At 48.3% G+C, this 19,684-nt stretch overlaps 1 protein-coding gene across 3 annotated transcripts in view; it reads left to right on the top strand.

Annotated features, from left to right (window-relative positions):
• ABCA3 (ATP binding cassette subfamily A member 3) overlaps nt 1-19,684 on the top strand; it is an 87,892-nt gene that overhangs the window by 9,231 nt on the left and 58,977 nt on the right. For 2 of the 3 annotated variants that reach the window (XM_073362876.1, XM_073362874.1), the window contains exons 2-3: nt 8,363-8,455; nt 18,936-19,197. In XM_073362876.1, the coding sequence (XP_073218977.1) occupies nt 8,402-8,455; nt 18,936-19,197 (316 nt within the window). In that variant the 5' untranslated portion in view covers nt 8,363-8,401. Of the gene's footprint in view, nt 1-7,137; nt 7,224-8,362; nt 8,456-18,935; nt 19,198-19,684 lie in introns of those variants that run through there. The other variant, XM_073362875.1, reaches the window with a different exon arrangement.

Raw genomic sequence — 19,684 nt, 5'->3', positions numbered from 1 at the left:
CCAGGAGCTGATGTTCAGCTGATCAAACTTTCTTTAGTTAATTAAAGCAACAGGTGTCACGGTTTCAATAGAACTCCAACACGTACTGATGTATGCAGGGCTGGAAAGCCAGATCCAGTGCATTCCCTCTTCAGATTGTCTTGGGCTGTTTTAGACGGCTTCTGGAAGGAGTTTCCCTTTGCAGCCATATGTCCATGTTGTCAGGTTGCTCTCTCTGGGCTACAGACCCTGAAAAATCTTGTATGGTCTCAGCCATATGCTGACTATTTGGTTTGACTCCTAACTTCCACTTTCTTCTGTCTCCAGTGGGTCAGAGAAGTCCGACATCAGTGTTACAGTGAGACTTCTCTAGCTCTCATAGGGTGGGGAATTCCGTACTTCTCTTTTTACACTTATTGAGGGCTTGGTGGGTTTTGACTGGCATAAATTATAGTCTTCTGGCTTCATGTGATCTTGGTTTTACTCAACAGTTGCTCGTTGGTTTCCTTAGAAACTAACACCACAGTATCTTCAACAGTCTGAGCATCCTGATTGGAGCAGAAAGTATGGGCCAGGAGAACTGTCAGGACAGGGAGAGGAGCTCCTGCCAGGAGTGTCTCTCTCTTCCTACAGTCTTCTCTGTTGCTCTTTTGTTTTAAACTCTAAATTAAAATTTGTCTGCACAGTTGAGGGTGGGAAACAAAAATCTTCTGATCACTTGGCCCAGGGCAGCTTTAGATTTCAAATTTGATGTATGTCCCAAAAATGCAGCTGTCCAATTTGCACGCTATATCCCAGTCCCTTGGGCAAATTGAAATGAAATATTATAGCTTCTGCAACTAAGGGCCTTTCTCTGCACTCTTCTTGTTCTACTCTGAACTACTGGGCCAAGATTTCTCAGTTTTTATCCTCTTGGTTTAGCATTTCCAAACCTCATTTAATCTGATGTGTTGAGCTTTGTCTTCACTTTAAAATGCCCCCACAAATCAGATGCTGAGGCTGTGCAACTGACTTCAAGTTCAGTTCTAGATGGGTGATGTCCATTAAGTTTGCAGTCTAGATCTGATCATGCAGAGTAGCCTGCCCGGTGCTGCTGCTGGGTGCTCCCTGAGACCATGTTCCCAATTCCTTTTACGCTGGTATCGAATAACTTGTTGGAACTAGAGTGTTTCTACTCTTGGGCCACTCACTTCATCAGATCCTGGAGCATTCTTCATCGCCCTCGTATGTGGGTGGGGCTTCTGCCACAGCAGTGTTGCAAGTTAGAGTGGTATTTCCACCAGGCAGGTGGCTGGTGAACGTATAAGACTTGTGCGCTGTTATTTGCTTCCCATTTAATGGTGTCTAAATGTCAGTTTAGAGGCAGCCACTTTAGGTGAGGGCGCAGCCTCTCCTGTTCTGTCCCAGAGAAAGCACTGCTGATTCTCAGTTTGTACGTTGCCAGAATCGGCCAATTCTTCATTGCTGGGCCACCGTGAGGAGTCAAGGCACCAAAACCAAGGCACCGTGCTTGCTGTAGTTTAGTAAATGTGACATCCACATCTTCAATGTCAGGAAACCCAACACTTCTGTTTGCCTAGAGGGTGCTCAACCTTGTGCCTGGTTCTGGGTAACAGGATCCTTCCCAGACGGGTACAGCACTTCATCTGATTATGTGTTGCGGGTCAGTCATGCATGTTAGAGGCCGGTTTGTGCATGGGAAGCTGACACTGAGTGGGATGTACGCAGATGCGTATCTATACGTGTGATTTCTATGGATCTGTATTGACCTGACTCTCTGCCAGATCTTGGGATAATCCCTATAATGCAATTATTCCAGCAACAAATAGTGTAGTGATAGGACCTGCCTTGTAGCATGCGCTGTCTTGCAGGATAGATCAGACAAGGTGATTCATTAACCTGAAATCTCTCATTGATTTGTTTGTTTCTCTTTGATGCCTTGAGCTCTCCATGGAGATTTGAGGCTAGGCATGGTGATATGATGGTTTCATCTCTGGAAACCCATCTCTTTTTGATGAGGAAATTCTGTCTTGTGAGATGAGGAAAGTAATTGTTATTTGTGTCAGTCTGCGGCAGCCGAGCAGTCTCACTGGAATCAATCAAAGGAAACGACTTTGTGCAGCGTGCACGCAGCCTGCGGAGTACCAGCTGCAGGAGGGCAGGGGCACAACCGCTGTGGCAGGATTTTAAAAAGAGTCCCTGTGACATACCTAGGGTACAGTCTAGACTAGTGAGGAGCCAGGTCATCCCTGCCTTCTAACCTGGGGGCTCTTTATGCTGCTTTGTTGTTGTTGCCTCCATTCCTGGACTGCTTGCAATCCACCACTAGTGTGTAAGTCACTCCCAGCTATGTCCGTGTGCACTTGCAACCTGTCAATCACACCCAGACGTTTACCACCTTGGATTATACTGCAGCGTGACCCCAGCACACACCCAGCCCCCAGATAGTTCCCCAGAATTGTATGTTTTCTACTGCCCAGCCATCTCCTGGGCAATACAAGCTCATGTAAGTCCATCATTTTATTAATAGAAATGGTGTGCACAAATCCAGTTCTCCCAAGTAGTGTCCCAAATACTTCAGTTCAAATACACTGGTCTAGATAAAACAATAAAATGAGTTTATTAACTACAACGAGAGATTTTGAGTGAGTACAAGTAATGAAGTACAAGAAAAATAAAGGATAACGCAGCTAGTGCTTCACTTAACAAACTGTTAGATTCTAAGCAAAGATTCTCTTGCCACGTGTTCTCAACACTATTACTAGCCCAACTTTGTAGGCCAGGACCCCTTCTTCTGTGTAATGGCTGCTTCGTTTGTTCCTTCTGGTGCAGTGAATCGATGGGAGAGCGAGGAGGAGTGTTTTGGGGTGTTTCCCCTTTCTTTTTATAGTCCTTTCCCGCCTTTGGGCAGCATCTCTAGCCGGGGATCAGGAGACAGAAGATCTGTGTGAACGAGAACCCCAGGATGTTTCTTTGCTAAAATGTAGATTTGTCGTCCACGTCCCCTTTTCCTGCTAAAGAAAGGTCACTTAGCAGGTGATGGTCCAGGGACCTTATGTACCTCTGGCTGAGGTGCAGCAGCTTGCCCTTTGACGTGGAAGAACTGGCTTGGCCACTCCTCAGGTTTGGAATATGTGTTAGTAACTCCAGACTGAGGAATCTTAGAACTCAACATGCAATGTTGCTACACGTGTTTTTACCAGGACAGTAATGTTCAGAAAATTGAGTTTTCAAGTGATACCTACCAAGGCATACTTTGTACAAAGATCATTACAGTGGTATGTGAGGGGTGAATACAGGGGTACAGTCTGTCTCAACTTTAAGTCTTTAAAACTTATTACCACCGGTTGGGCTTGCTAAGAGAAGGGTGATTAAATCTTGTGTTTCTAAGCATGAAATGACTGCCAGAAGGGGTCAGAAAGGACGCATCCCCCTGTGTTCTCCCCCAGTATCCATGAATTGCATTTCATGCTTAGCTGGGGGTGTTACAGTAGCTTCTTGTCTTCTTCTGAAGCATCAGGTACTGTCTGCTGCTGTGGAAGGAACATCGGGGGCCTGTGGCAAATCGAGCATTCCTATTCAGCAGCCCAAGCCTCTGGAGCCATGATGTACTAGTGACCTGGGCATCTGAGAGCCATGACTGTAGCTACATTGAACCTCCCTCCTGGCTTCAGGGGAATTACAGGGGTGGATGGGAAGGAAGCAGCTGCCCTTGTTCCATCCCAGAACATTGAGGCAGATGTGTCTCCCAGATCTTACCCATGATTTGCTTCCACTTGCTTCCTTCACTACTCCCATCTCCTCTAAGGGAGCCAGGGACAAAGGCAGCCTTGTTCATAAGCCGGTGGCAAGGGCTATGCCAGCTGCTGACCTAGCGTTAGGCTGAATAGCCAGACATCAAAGCTCCTGGGACTCCTACTGTTTGTAGCATACTTAAGCCATGTTTGCGCAAGAGGCCTTGACATTTTTTTGGGTAAACACCAATCAAGTCCTTAGCGTGCAGTGTGCCAGCACCTGGTGCTTGGGCCCTGGGAGTGGGAGATGGAAAAGTCCATTGTTTGCCCTGAAGCTTTTAGAAAACTCTGATGTTTCAGCTCCAAGTACAAAAAGTGTAGAAAAACCTGCCTGTACGGGGAAATTTTTCCTACCCCAGAGGAGCAATATCAATCGGCAATACAAGAGGGTAAAATCACAGCTCATCTCTCTCTGGGGTGGAGATTTTCTTTTCCCATGAGGAAGTTTCTTAGTGCAGTGGCCAAAATAATGGAGAAGTGATTGGAATGAAAAGTAGAGAGAGAGAATCTTTCAAGACGAGTTGAAGGTCAGAGATGCAATCCAAATACTGATCTTTCTCCCACACACCTCCCTTCAGGTCTCTACATAGCTCCCCACCATTGTTCTTGTCCTCACCTGTAATAGTGAAATAAGATGACATATTGTTAATGCAGTGCTGAGGTTGCAAAACCAAATACTCGGAAGCCTGGAAATTCCAGAAGTTAAAGGGACCCCAACTTGGGATCGGATCAGTTTCAACATAGTGGGTAAAAAGTCACTTCATGTCTTCCAATTTTCGGAGGTTGTGCCAAGCTCTCGTTCCCATGCCATAAAAAATACCTTCGACGTGTGAAAGACTCCTAGGAACAGGGGACGTGGTTAAAACTGGCTAGAGACACATTGCTGAATACACAACATAAAGACTTCCCCCTCCTCTTCTCCCCCCCCCCCCATTTATTTCAGTTCTCGGTATTTCAGTTCTCGGAATAAGGTTTGCCTGAAACAATGGTGGTTAAAACACATGAACAGAAGTACGGCTTTTAAGATGATGCTGTCTCTCTAAGGCTTTTGTTGCATTTTTAATTCTCTCTCACAGGGTCACTCGCCTGGTATGTTTCGCTGCCTTACCAAAGGTAATCTTTCCTCTAATGTTGTTTGTTTTTTCAATGCTTAGCCTGTAAGGATATGCTCAGCATTCCTAGGATTTGCAGTGTGGTATAGGGTGTATTCAGCACAGTGTGTAATGATACACAATTATACCTTGTTTTGGAGTTATAGGGCCAGACTTTTAAATGGTGACCTCCCTTTTTGTGCATTCAATTACGATATTAAGTGTAATTTAGGCCACTCGGATGTCTAAGTCTCTAATAGCACCTGCTAATTGCGTGCTGAGATGTCTTATGATCTAAAGTGTACTCTGGTTTGACTTCCCTTTGGACTCTTTCTTTATGGTTATTTGTTGTTGTTAACAGCAATGGCCAGGATTCTTTTCTGTAGCTCTTCTGACTTCAGCCAAAGCAGGAGTTGCTTAATGCTACAAACAGGCCACTAGAGTTTACAACAGATGCCTTTGTTAGTTTTATAATTCCCAGTATCTCTTCTCTAATGATTAGCTTATGCAAATTGTGTCCCATGGGGGAGGTCCAGTTCAGGCTAATCTAAAAATCAGGGTCATCAAAACTTAACATTAGAGCCCTGTGCAGATACACATTGTATCTGCATCTGCTCTGCAATCCGCAAACATGGTCTGTGGGTATAAAGCAGATACCTGCAGATTTGCAGGGCTCGAGATATAAAATGTGTAGCTGCACCCATCCGCGATCTACAAACATGGACAGCCATGAGGTTATCCACAGATTTGCAGGGCTCTACTTAACATTATGCTACACATATTTGTTTGTTTGTGGAGCGCGGCAGAGTGAACACTGCATGTTTTTCCTACTGTTCTAGTCTTTGTAAATAAAACAGAGTAGGGAAGGAAAAGGATTTCCCTACTTTTTTCTGGTTGTTTACTCTCAGCCTTGGACAGTTCTCTGTCAGGTCAGGTTTTTCCTTTCTAATCAGTTTTCCCTGTTTAGGTGAAGTTACTAGGGCTCCATGAGGCTCTGCCCACTTGGATCCGACTGTGGGGTCAGGGTTGTATATTGTGTCTGCCTGTGTGAGCCTGATTCTGCTCTGACTAAAGACACCAACAAATGCACTGCCATTGTCTCCATTAGCAAGTGAGCTGGCTCTGTAGGTGGCCAACAGCTTAGCACAACTTTTTGCTGTACATATGTACACTCAGTGCTGCATTTTCAAACATTCATGACTGTTCAGAACCATTCTCCCCACCACACACGTGCATGCACAGAACATGCCTTCATGCCCCCTGTCATAAATATAAAGGGAAGGGTAAACACCTTTAAATCCCTCCTGGCCAGAGGAAAAATCCTTTCACCTGTAAAGGGTTAACAAGCTAAGACAACCTCGCTGGCACCTGACCAAAATGATCAATGAGGAGACAAGATACTTTCAGAGTTGGAGGGTGGGGACGACAAAGGGCTCTCTCGGTCTGTGTGATGCTTTTGCCGGGACCGGAGCAGGAATGCAGGTCAGAACTCCTGTAAAGAGTTAGTAAGCAATCTAGTTAGATATGCATTAGCTTCTGTTTTGTTTAAATGGCTGATAAAATAGGCTGTGCTGAATGGAATGTATATTCCTGTTTTTGTGTCTTTTTGTAACTTAAGGTTTTGCCTAGAGGGATTCTCTATGTTTTGAATCTGATTACCCTGTAAGGTATTTACCATCCTGATTTTACAGAGGTGATTCTTTTACTTTTTCTTTTCTTTTGAGAACCTGATTGCTTTTTCATTGTTCTTAAGATCCAAGGGTTTGGGTCTGTGTTCACCTGTAGAAATTGGTGAGGATTCTTGTCAAGCCTTTCCCAGGAAAGGGGGTCTAGAGCTTGGGGGGATATTCTGGGGGGGAGACGTTTCCAAGTGGGCACTTCCCCTGTTCTTTGTGTAACACTTTGGTGGTGGCAGCGTCTTAACCTAAGCTGGTAAGAATAAGCTTAGGGGGTCTTTCATGCAGGTCCCTACATCTGTACCCTAGAGTTCAGAGTGGGGAAGGAACCTTGACACCCCCCCTCCCCAAACTTTGCCAAGCATATGCTGCTCATTAAGACCTATTGAGACACCAGAGCCCTGATCTTGCACAGGTAGAATCCAGTTAACTTCACTGGGGCTCTGTGTGGGTGCAATGATGGGAACAATTTCAGCTGTTTTGAACTAAGCCCTAAGGTGGGGGAAAGAGAGCTGCTTTTTACAGTGGGAGGAAGGAGTGTGTGAGCTCGTCGTCCTGTTCTGCAGCCAAACGAGTTTTTCTCAAATTTTGCCTCAGGTGAACTTGTATGAGACCAAGCCTGGAAAATGTCAGCCCAAAAGCTGACTGCTTTGGAAAGCTACCTGTACATGTGGAAACAGAAGGTTAGAATAAAAATTGTTACCTATTGTGTGGCAGTTGCTGCTGGTGAGACCGCTGTAATATATAACTTACCGAGAGCTGTAAGCGTTCAAAGCACTGCACAAATACTGACCTTTAAAGCACCCAGCTCTGTAGCTGGCCTCATTTCTTCTTATGCCCCATCCCTCTCCTTATTGAATGCTCCTGCCTTTCCTACGTTGTTACTGATAATTCTACCTTAGCCTGCATTCAGGCTTCTCCTAACAGTCTTTTGCCCTCTTCAGACATATCTCCTCTACACATGGAACAGATCCGCCCCTCGGGTCCAAGTTTTCCAAGCCTTCTGCTCTGGGAGGTCTAGTGGGGCTAACCTCAGAATGTGTCTCTCGTCTGCTCCTGGTGGTGGTAATGCTGTCTCTGGTATGGCGGCTGGAGACTGTAAGCTCTTTGAGGCAAGGACCTAGTAATTTATCAACCTATCTGATGTAGCTTTGCCCCTGGAAAGGGCTTTGCACGCTTATGAGTGGGAGTTTTCAAAGTCACCTAAGTGACTTGGGCACCCAAGATCCTGCAGTGAAAGTCCAATGGGACTTGTGTGCATAATTCACTTAAACACATTTGAAAATCCAGGCTGTAAAAATAAGACTTCCCCATTCCCTGAAGAGTTGGATCCATTGCTAAAAGAAACCAGGCTAGACCCAAAGCCGTTCCCATGTGCTGGCTGTTCAGGGAGCTGTGTGATGTGAAATGAGCTGGTGGCCCCAGGTGAGTTCCTGGTAGATAAGTCGTTTTTGCCTGAGAAGCCCACCATAACTGAGCACCTTACTGGGAATCTCACTTGTGGCCAAAAATCAAATGGGCTATAAAGCATGAGCTCCTCCCTCCCTCTTTCCAAGAGGTAGTTCCTTTGGGCCAGCTTTGAAGCACAATGGCAGGGTAGAGTGGGGGAAGTTTGCCCTGCTGTTACTTGTGCTGTACAGATCCTACAACAGATAGGAGAAGGGGCAAGATGGGGTCATCCTAAGAACTAGATATGGGCAGATCAAACAGAATCAGCAAAAGAAACCCATGTGTGGGCTCTTCCAAATGGCCATCTCCATGATAGATGATCCTGGGTTTCTTTTGTACATTTCACTCACTGCTGACTGCTCTTTTCTTCTAGAGTCCAGGAAAGAGGTGACTCTCCCCTTTCGATTGAAGAATGGTCGTGTTAAGGCAGTTTGGGTTGCTTCTCTGGAAGAACTACATTTTGCAGGTACTTTCACGCTGGGCTTTCTGTGCGGAGGAGAATAGATGATTGTGAAGATGAGGCTAAGCGAATCATGGCTTTAGCCATCTAATGTACGATGCTTCAAATGAAGTCACTTCTCAAGACCCTCCTGATATGTCTTCAAGCTCCAATGAACCTTAGTCGTTAGGGCAGGACATCATCGAGAGGAGAACTTCTCTGGATTTGTTTGAGTGTATGCATGAGGGAGGCGGGGTGGTTTTGGTTTTTTGTCATGCCCCTTCCCCCCATCCCCCATTTACCAATCCTTGTCAGTTAAATCAGGGCTGCCTGTTGATTTTTTTGGTTCTTTGCAATCTGCTCCAAATACAGTCTGGGGTACACAATCTAGCTGTCAGCTGGTCATTGAATTTATTAGCTCTGCAAGGCTAAGCCGCGAGACCAGGGCAGCTGGATGCTGGCTTGTTTCTTTCAGCCTTTCAGACACTTCGAATTTGACATTCGTTAGTTTCCAGCCGCTGAAATACTAATCAGGGAGCACTATTTTAAATGCCCGATCTCTCAGTTGCTTTTATTTTTGGGGAGGGGAGGGACTCCATCCATCTGGCATGCAGCCCACACCCACCCAGCTGGCATGTTGCCCAGGGCATCTGATCCGTGTTCCATCCTGCTTTGCTCCCGAACGCTGTGTGTGCTCCAGGCAGAGCAGAGCACTGAATGGAAGCTGCTTACCAAGCTCACCAGGGGCATGTATTTTTTTTTTTTGTGCATGGCCCATACTCCCAATCCCTGTTCTCCACCTACTACCCTCTCATTGCAACTCTCTCCCACAACCCTGCTGTGTGTGGGCATTGGGGAAGCAGCACTAGGTGGAGAGCACTGGGATTGGTTAGGTGACAGGGTGTTTCATTCAATGATTGAAAGGGGCACTGGCTGGGGGAAGCGGCTAACCCAATGATCCTGTAGAAAGATTCATCTCACTAAAAGTCTCTTTGTTGTTGCTTCTGTATCACCTCTTCAGACAGAACGTTCCGATAGAGCTGGTCCATGGGAAGGCAGTAGAGGGGGAGCATGAGTCTGTCCATGTCTAGACATGTTGGTAACTCTAAGAATGGTTCTTGGCACTGTAACCCTTGGAGCTCATGTTGGGAGAAGAGTGAATGCGAGGCCCGGCCCCACCTCGCCACTATCCAGATAGACCCTGCAGTGGCTGTTGAAAGAGGGAGAGGACCTCTGGCTTTCCACCCATCTGGCCTTGGCTGCTGCCTGCCTCTTGAGTACGAACGGCTCGGTGCCGATTCAGCTCTGCCCCTTGCTGACAAAGCTGCCTGCCTCTTAGGATTGAGGTGAGGCACTGGACCAGCAGGAGGGGAAGGCAGGTTGGGTTAGATCTGGCTCCATTCAAGAGGCCTGATTCAGCAGCACAGAGCCTGTCTCTTCCTTGATGGAGCACCCTGTCAGCCCAGCTATGTTTCTACAAACTGGGCAGCAATGAGAAGCGTAAGCTCCTTCAGGCTGACTGATGAGCGAAGGGTTAATGGGCCATCCATCAGACAGCAGCTCAAACGGCGCTTAGCTCCTTTGGCCTCTTGCTGATTTGGGGCCACATAGAATCATAGAATATCAGGGTTGGAAGGGACCTCAGGAGGTCATCTAGTCCAACCCCCTGCTCAAAGCAGGATCAATCCCCAACTAAATCATCCCAGCCAGGGCTTTGTCAATCCTGACCTTAAAAACTTCTAAGGAAGGAGATTCCACCACCTCCCTAGGTAACGCATTCCAGTGTTTCACCAGCCTCCTAGTGAAAAGTTTTTCCTAATATCCAATCTAAACCTCCCCCACTGCAACTTGAGATCGTTACTCCTCGTTCTGTCGTCTGCTACCACTGAGAAGAGTCTAGATCCATCCTCTTTGGAACCCCCTTTCAGGTAGTTGAAAGCAGCTATCAAATCCCCCCTCATTCTTCTCTTCTGCAGACTAAACAATCCCAGCTCCCTCAGCCTCTCCTCATAAGTCATGTGTTCCAGTCCCTTAATCATTTTTGTTGCCCTCCGTTGAACGTTTTGCAATTTTTCCACATCCTTCTTGTAGTGTGGGGCCCAAAACTGGACACAGTACTCCAGATGAGGCCTCACCAATGTCGAATAGAGGGGAACGATCACGTCCCTTGATCTGCTGGCAATGCCCCTACTTATACATCCCAAAATGCCATTGGCCTTCTTGGCAACAACAGCACACTGACTCATATATCCAGCTTCTCGTCCACTGTAACCCCTAGGTCCTTTTCTGTAGAACTGCTGCCTAGCCATTCGGTCCCTAGTCTGTAGCAGTGCAAGGGATTCTTCATCCTAAGTGCAGGACTCTGCATTTGTCCTTGTTGAACCTCATCAGATTTCTTTTGGCCCAGTCCTCTAATTTGTCTAGGGCCCTCTGTATCCTGTCCCTACCCTCCAGCATATCTACCTCTCCTCCCAGTTTAGTGTCATCTGCAAACTTGCTGAGGGTGCAATCCACACCATCCTCCAGATCTTTAATGAGGATATTGAACAAAACTGGCCTGAGGACCCTTGGGGTACTCCACTTGATACCGGCTGCCAACTAGACATGGAACCATTGATCACTACCCGTTGAGCCTGACAATCTAGCCAGCTTTCTATCCACCTTATAGTCCATTCATCCAGCCCACACTTCTTTAACTTACTGGCAAGAATACTGTGGGAGACCGTGTCAAAAGCTTTGCTAAAGTCAAGGAACAACACGTCCACTGCTTTCCCCTCATCCACAGAGCCAGTTGTCTCGTCATAGAAGGCAATTAGTCAGGCATGACTTGGCCTTGGTGAATCCATGCTGACTGTTTCTGATCACTTTCCTCTCCTCTAAGTGCTTCAGAATTGATTACTTGAGGACCTGCTCCATGATTTTTCCAGGGACTGAGGTGAGGCTGACTGGCCTGTAGTTCCCAGGATTCTCCTCTTTCCCTTGTTTAAAGATGGGCACTACATTAGCCTTTTTCCAGTCGTCTGGGACCTCCCCCGATCGCCATGAGTTTTGAAAGATAATGGCCAATGGCTCTGCAATCACATCCACCAACTCCTTTAGCACTCTTGGATGCAGCGCATCCGGCCCCATGGACTTGCGCTCGTCCAGCTTTTCTAAATGGTCCCGAACCACTTAATAAATACTGCCTACCCCGGCCCTGAACCTTTTCTAAATAGGAAAGGAACCACCTTTCCTATTCTCCTGTGACTCACCACCCAAATATGCAGAGGCACGGAGCCTGCCCCCGCAGTGGGGGTGGAATCTGTAGCTTGTTTTTACAATTTAAAAACCATGAAACAGTTGCAGATCAGCACTACATGTTTGAAGTAATCACAAACTCACTGGTCTGTGATGAGGACTCCTCGGCACTATGGCAGTGGTCACCAACTGGTCGATCGCAATCAACTGGTCAATCCTAGAGGGTTTCCCAGATGATCGCGATCTCCGGGGCGGCACAGTGTGGCTACTGCTAAGACAGATTCCCTGCCTACCCCGGCCCCGTGCCATTCCTGGAAGCAGCCAGTGCAGCCCCGAGGGTGGGGAGCAGGGGTCTCTCTCTGCATGTGGCTCCTCTCTGCAAGCACCGTCCCTGCAGCTCCCATTGGCCGGGAGAGCTGCGGGGGCAGTGCTTACAGAGGAGCAGCGTGCAGAGCCACATGGCCCCCTGCCACAGGGGCGCATTGGCCCCTTCCGGGAGCCACCGGAGGTAAGTGCTGCATGGTGGGAGGCAGCACTCCAACCCCCATCCCTGAGCCCCATCCTGGAGCCGTCACCCTGAGCCCCCTCCTGCATCCCAAGCCCCACCCTGAGCCCCCTCCCAGAGTCCAGCATTCCAAACCCCTTCCTGCACCCTAGCCCTGACCCCCTTCCCAGAGCCACACTCTGCACCCCCTCCTACACCCCCAACACTCTGCCAGAGCCCCCTCCTGCACCCAAACTCCCTCCTAGAGCTTGTACCCCTCACGCCCTGCCCCAGGCTCAGTCCAGAGCCCCCTCCCACACTGCGAACCCCTCGGTCCCAGCCCGGTGAAAGTGAGTGAGGGTGGGGGAGAGCGAACGACGGAGATAGGGCAGGATGGAGTGAGCAGGGCAGGGCTTTGGGGAAGGAGCAGGGTAGATCTTGGGTTGTCCTTAGACTCAAAAAGTGATCTTGGGCATAAAAAAGGTTGGAGACCGCTGGACTACGGGGATGCAGCTAGTGTCTTATCCTGACGGCCTTACCACAACATGGAGGGCTGGAGCCAGCGGCCTGAATGAGGGGACTTCATTTTGTACTTGCTTCACTTTCCTCATCTGTTGTTCTTAGTGCTGGGAGGCAGCATGGTCTAGTGGATAGAGCACAGGCCTGGTTATGTAGCTTTGTACTTCAGACGTTCCTGCAGAATGAGAGACATTGTACTCAAAGCAAACATCTTCGGGGGGTGGGTCACGCCTGGTCCTGGGTTTGTATGTGTGTCTTGAGAGACTCGGGAAATGCCTCTCTGGGCTTAGTTCCCTCTAATAGGAACCTGGCAGGCCTGAATCAGCCAAAGGGCTGTGTTTCTCCCTGGCCTCCCAGTCAGGGAAAGTCGCTCTGATTGCAGAAATGAAACTTGCAAGTGATTAGCAGGCCAGTTAAAATGGCTGTTGTCTGAGGGCTAGTTCTGTGTGTGGAGCTGGGTCCATGTGACTGGCTTAGCAACTAGACAATGATAACTGAGACGCTGGTTGCTGCTGAGAGATGGCCGCATCCCTGTAGCCTCCTGAGCTAGCGAGCTCTGTAGTCGTGCAGTCCTGCAACTGGCAGTGTATCGTGGCTTCTGTTTATGGAGCCGGATGATGATTTTGGACAAAGTCCAGAAGGCAGTTAGAGGGTCAATACAATGATGATGCCCTGGGAGGCAGCCTGCCTGCCAGGGGAATGTTGTAAAACTATCAGACAATCACAACGCTGACTCTGAGCATGGCCTCTGAAACACTCCTCCATCATGCAGGGCCAGATCATACTGGGTGTAACTCCAGGGGCGGCAGTAGGTTTACCCCAGGGTTGAATCTAGCCCATGACATGTCAGTTATTTCATTGATTCCCAAACCCCAAAGGGACAGAAACTGGCAGGCTGATGGCCAGTAAATGCCAAAGTGAGGCAGCTGCCCCAGGTAGATGTGTGTGGGGGCAGGGGCAGCTTGTCCGCTCACACAGAGGAATCAAACATGGGCCAGATGCATTGGCAGCAGTGGGTGGATGCCAAGGGCATCAGGCAAGATTAGCTGTGTTGCCAGTCCCCCAAATGCTACCCCTTTCAGAGATTCACATGCCAGGTGAGCCTCCCTCTTTCTAAGAAACAGTATTTCCGTGGATGCGTTGGGTCTGGAAGCCCATCCTGGCCAGGTCCCCCTCTACTCTTGGGATATGCTTCGGGCAGCTGGCCCCAGCAGGACTTAGACAGCCAGTTTGCGCCCCTCTCCTTATTTCCGCCACCCTGCGGGCCCCCGAATTGCTCACAGGCCTCAGCCCTCTTCTGGCCTTAGTGCTGTCCCAGCATGCATGTCCTAGAACCTGTGTGGGCAGGGAGGTTCTACCTCCCATGGGGGCTCATCAGCCTCTGGTAAGACAGGTGAGCTGGAATGGACTCCCCACCCCTTCTGCACAGGGCAGGCCATGCTCCTCCAGGCAGGTAGCAGTGGCTGGAGCTGGAGCAGGGGACTCTGCTAGGGAGAGGAATTCTTACTTTATCAACAGTATTTTGAAGAAACAACAAATAATTCATAGCCAGTCAGGTCCTCGCACCCCCCTCCCTCCCAGTAACCATCTTCCCCTCCCCAGGGGTGTGCATCACTGTGTGGGAAGGAAGTATGGTCTTTTTGGCTCTGGAGTGGGACACCTGGGCTCAATTCTTGGCTCTGCCACAGACTTCCCTGTGTGACCTTGCTCAAGTCACTTAATGCCTTGTCTCCCCATCTGAAGAATGGGGTGATCCTTCCCCACTGTGAGAATAAAATCCTTTAATGTTTGTGAGGTGCTGAAGGTACTACAGGGATGGGAGGCAAGGGGGATAATCTCCTGTGTGGGCTGCCTTGCTGCATTCACTCCTGTTTGTTATAGGTCCAGGAGGAATCGGCCATTATAGGAAGGAAAACAATCTATGAAAGGTGGAGGGAGGGGAATACAAACACACCCATGAAGAAAGTATCAAGGTTCAACTCCAGTGCATCGATCCTTTCAACAGGGATAGCGAAATGCATCAGTATGAATCTTCTGACAGGAAAACCAAACCCTATTCTGTCCTTGGGTTTAAATTGTGATCCTTCCTAATGTGAATCAATATACTTGTGGGCCAGATTAACTGATTGTTGGAAGCATGTTGGAAGCAGTTACACAAATTGCGCACCAGTTTGGAGATGATTTAACAGCTTGGTGGCTGCTCCAGGTGATGTTCAGGGGTGGGGCTGGGGCACCTGAACAAGCAGTTGTACAACAAATTGAGTAATAACATCTTCCTTCCATCTTTGGATCTCAAAGCACTTCACAAGCCTTTATTAAGCCTCCCCTTACCCCAGTGAAGTACATAAATAATATCAAACTCTTCTATAGCACTTTTCATCAGTAGATCTCCAAGTGCTTTATAAAGGGGGAAACTGAGGCACAGGGAAGTAAAGTAATTTGCTCAGGGTCAGCCAGGTGACAGATATGGGACTAGAACCCAGGTCTCCTGAGTCCCAGTGCTCTATCCCTGAGGCCATACTCCTCTGAGATGTTCTGCTAATTTTATCAATGTGCAGATGGAGGCAAAGTGACTTGCATGAAGTTCCATAGCAATGTAGTGGCACAGCAGGGAATAGAACCTGTGAAGTCCTGATTCCCTGTCGTCTTCTAAGCATTGTAAGACACGACCCAATATAATGATGCTGTGCACCATCACCTCCTTTGTGCCCTTCCTCCCCCTCCCCTTCAGTATATCCTAAATGCTGCTGCCAAGATTCTTATCCCCCTCCCCAGATCATCTCATTCCTACAGGCTTTTTCTTCACCCCTTCTCAGGTCTCGTCTACATTAGAAAATTAGACTGACCCAGCTGCATCACTCGGGGTGTGAAAAATCCACATCCATGAGCGCTGGATTTAAGCCCAACTAAGTCCCTGTGTCGACAGCACTAGCTACCACCTTTTGGTGAGCCCCTCCGGTTGCTGAAAAGCTACAGTGGCGGTCGTGTTTTAAGTGTAAATGTAGCCTAAGATACCCTTACTGGCTTCCATTCTCCTTCATGTTCAAGACTCAGCGCAACTATTCCCTCCTGTTTCTATCTATACATCAACTCTTCTCCTCCTCCTTAGACTTGCTGTTCCTTTACCCAGTCCCAACTTCACTTCTCCTTTCCCACTGCTCCTCATGCTTAAAGCAGCATCTCTATTGGGGATCTGATCCAAAGCCCATTGAATGATTCTCACTGACTTCAATTGGCCTGGGATGAAGGCCTTAATGAGGTGATATGGTCTGGTGGATTGAGAGTGGAACTGGGCCTATGGGCCAAGAACTCTACATTTAATTCAGCTCTGTCACTGATTTACTGGGTGACCTTGGGCAAGTCACTTAATCGTGCTGTGCCTCAGTTTCCCTATCTATAAAATGAGGGTGATGATACTTTGCTGCCTCCTGGGATGGCTGTAGCGGGTAATGTTTGTATGGCCTTGGGAATCATAAAGCGATAGACATGGTAAGTACAAGTATTAACACTTGTCAATGGGGCATTCCATGTACTCAGGGAAGCTCTGTGGCTGGAATAACACCCTACTTGGCTTGTTGTGTATTGTGCTTTACTGCCTTGTGCCTCCAGACTATAAACTCTTTGGGTATGACTTCACTTAAGGTTTTAATGCCGATGAACTTATTAGTTATCATGTCTGAACATTCTACACTAGGGGTGGCTCCGGAGCCGCATGCGGCCCTTCAGAAGTTAATATGCGGCTCCTTGTATAGGTGCTGACACTCTGGGGCTGGAGCTACAGGCGCCAACTTTCCACTGCTCAACCCCAGGCCCTGCCCCCACTCCACTCCTTACCCCAAAACCCCCTCCCCTGAGCCTGCTGCACCCTTGCTCCTCCCCTCTCCATCCCAGAGCCTCCTGTACACTGTGAAACAGCTGATTGCAGCAGGCAGGAAGGAGTGGGAGGTGCTGATCGCCAGGTTGCCAGAGGGCGGAGGTGCTGGGGGTGGGGTCAGGGATAGGCGGCTGAGGGCTGCTGATCTATGACTCTGGCTCTTTGGCAATGTACATTGGTAAATTCTGGCTCCTTCTCAGGCTCAGGTTGGCCACTCCTGGTCTACATGCTTCCTATTCCAGGACGAAGCCCTCCGTTTACCACCAACCTTTGTGGCCAGAGATGTGGAGTGTCTAGACTAGTGCATTCACATGTGTTAACTCGAGTTAAATGTCAACTCCGTTCACTTGATATTAAAACTCCAGTGTAGGCTAACTTCTGAGGCAGAGGCTTTGGACTCAGGCGCATTCTCCCTGCTGTACGGGGTGCATGCCGCACCTCTAGTTCTATGTAAAAGTGTTGTTGCATCTAGGGTTTGAGTGATTGACAGCTAAGTGGCCTTAACCATTATAGATGTGGTGTGATTGGCTGTCATGCTTGGAGCTGCTGTAGTGTTATACTATAAACTGTCCAGTATTTACATTAAAACCAAACGAGGTGACTTTGCAGATGTACTGTCAGATTCCAGTGCTGCTGAATAGCCCCACAGCTGGGCATGCTCTGTGCTGGTCAGATTCCCACTATTCTTGATGCCCTGCTGTAATCTGCACCTATTCCACTTTGTGCTGTGAACCTGTCAGATCTCATCATCTAATCAGACTCCGTGCTTTGATGTATAGTGGCCTCCAGGGAATTGCTGAGGAGCTGCAAGAAGTGGTGTTGGAGGTGCTCCTTCCCCCTGTGTCAGAGCTGACCTGCTTATAAAGACCTCTTTTTGCTGGAGGAGGAGAATTAACCTTATTATGCTCTGACTTAATGCCAGCTCCGCTTGCCCCATTCATCTCCTTTTTCCATTTGAATGCATTATTGTTCTTCACTCCCAGCCCTAAGCTATTGGGTAACGCTGCTGTCCTTCACCCCAGTGGTACTAAATCACCAAGCACCCCTTTCCATCCTTGCAAGAATGCAGTGTCATAATTTGATATCTGTGGAGTGCCCAGAGATGGCCAGGAGAGCCATGTATTTCCTGTTTATTTCTTGCATGCAATTGCCCTTATCTCTAGGAAGGGTTATCTGTGCACAAGAGGTGAAGAGGGTAGGGAATGACGTGTCATGAGTTGAGTACTCCTGCATCCATCAGGACTCTATATCAAAACCTTGCTAGGATTCATAGAATCATAGAATATCAGGGTTGGAAGGGACCTCGGGAGGTCATCTAGTCCAACCCCCTTCTCAAAGCAGGACCAATCCCCAATTAAATCATCCCAGCCAGGGCTTTGTCAAGCCTGACCTTAAAAACTTCTAAGGAAGGCGATTCTACCACCTCCCTAGGTAACGCATTCCAATGTTTCACCACCCTCCTAGTGAAAAAGGTTTTCCTAATATCCAACCTAAACCTCCCCCACTGCAACTTGAGACCATTACTCCTTGTCCTGTCCTCTTCTACCACTGAGAATAGTCTAGAACCATCCTCTTTGGAACCCCCTTTCAAGTAGTTGAAAGCAGCTATCAAATCCCCCCTCATTCTTCTCTTCTGCAGACTAAACAATCCCAGTTCCCTCAGCCTCTCCTCATAAGTCATGTGTTCCAGACCCCTAATCATTTTTGTTGCCCTTTGCTGGACTCTCTCCAATTTATCCACATGCTTCTTGTAGTGCGGGGCCCAAAACTGAATACAGTACTCCAGATGAGGCCTCACCAATGTCGAATAGAGGGGAACGATCACATCCCTCGATCTGCTGGCTATGCCCCTACTTATACATCCCAAAATGCTATTGGCCTTCTTGGCAACAAGGGCAGACTGTTGACTCATATCCAGCTTCTCGTCCACTGTCACCTCTAGGTCCTTTTCCGCAGAACTGCTGCCTAGCCATTCGGTCCCTAGTCTGTAGCTGTGCATTGGGTTCTTCCGTCCTAAGTGCAGGACCCTGCACTTATCCTTGTTGAACCTCATTCAAACTGGCTTGTTTCGCTATTAACTCCCCAGGCCTTTTTGGTTTGTTCACCCTGTGCTTCATGCCACAAAACCCAGATGACAAGATCTTGGAGGCCGGGATTGTCTCTTCCCTTTGCCTGTTCAGCATCTAGCACAATTGTGTCTTGGTTTGATTGGGGTCCCTCTGCCAATGCAATGCAAATAATGGTCATCACTTTTGCCTTTGGCTATGACTACAGTGAAATGCAGTGGACTCACTATGTGTAGTACTGGCGTATGTGAGCAGTAATTTCCCTCCCAGTGCTAAATTGATCCCCTGCCTCCCAATCTAACTGGTTTTCCCTCATTTCTCCTGCAGAAGCGACAGATTTTGGTAACGGTCATAGAAATGTGCTTGCCGTTGCTGTTTGCCGCAATCCTCATTGCACTCCGCAACAGAGTGCATTCGATCAGCCACCCCAATGCCACTATCTACTCCAGCCAGTCAGTGGACGAGCTGCCATGGTTTTTCCATCACCGGAAGCTCAACCCCTGGGAGCTAGCTTACATCCCCTCCAACAGCACTGCTGTGAAGAGCATCGCGGAGGCGGTGGAAAAGGCGTTGCACATCAATATCAAAGGTTAGAATGGGCTGAGGGTTCCTGGAGGGGAGGGAGGTCTTTTAAGTGTAGAAACTGGTGTGTACATGTGTGTGGGCACGCGTTTCGTATGGCCTTATGCAGAAAAGCATTTAAGCATGTTCGCTTTGCTGAAGAGAGATGAGATTATCCTAAGTGATCATAGATCATAGCATATCAGGGTTGGAAGGGACCTCAGGAGGTCATCTAGTCCAACCCCCTGCTCAAAGCAGGACCAGTCCCCAATTTTTGCCCCAGATCCCTAAATGGCCCCCTCAAGGATTGAACTCACAACCCTGGGTTTAGCAGGCCAATGCTCAAACCACTGAGCTATCCCTTCCCCCTAATGCTTTTAAAGTGCTTTTAAAGCTAAGCATGTGCGTAAGTGCTTTGCTGAATTGGGATCTGTGATGAGGCTGTTTTAAGTGTCCTGGATGCAGCTTCAGAAGGGAATGGAAATTGCTCTTAGTTAAACATTTCTAGTGTCCAG

Source organism: Lepidochelys kempii, chromosome 10, assembly GCF_965140265.1.
Source record: "Lepidochelys kempii isolate rLepKem1 chromosome 10, rLepKem1.hap2, whole genome shotgun sequence".
NCBI lineage: Eukaryota > Metazoa > Chordata > Testudines > Cheloniidae > Lepidochelys > Lepidochelys kempii.
This window is presented reverse-complemented; position numbering and strand designations above follow the sequence as displayed.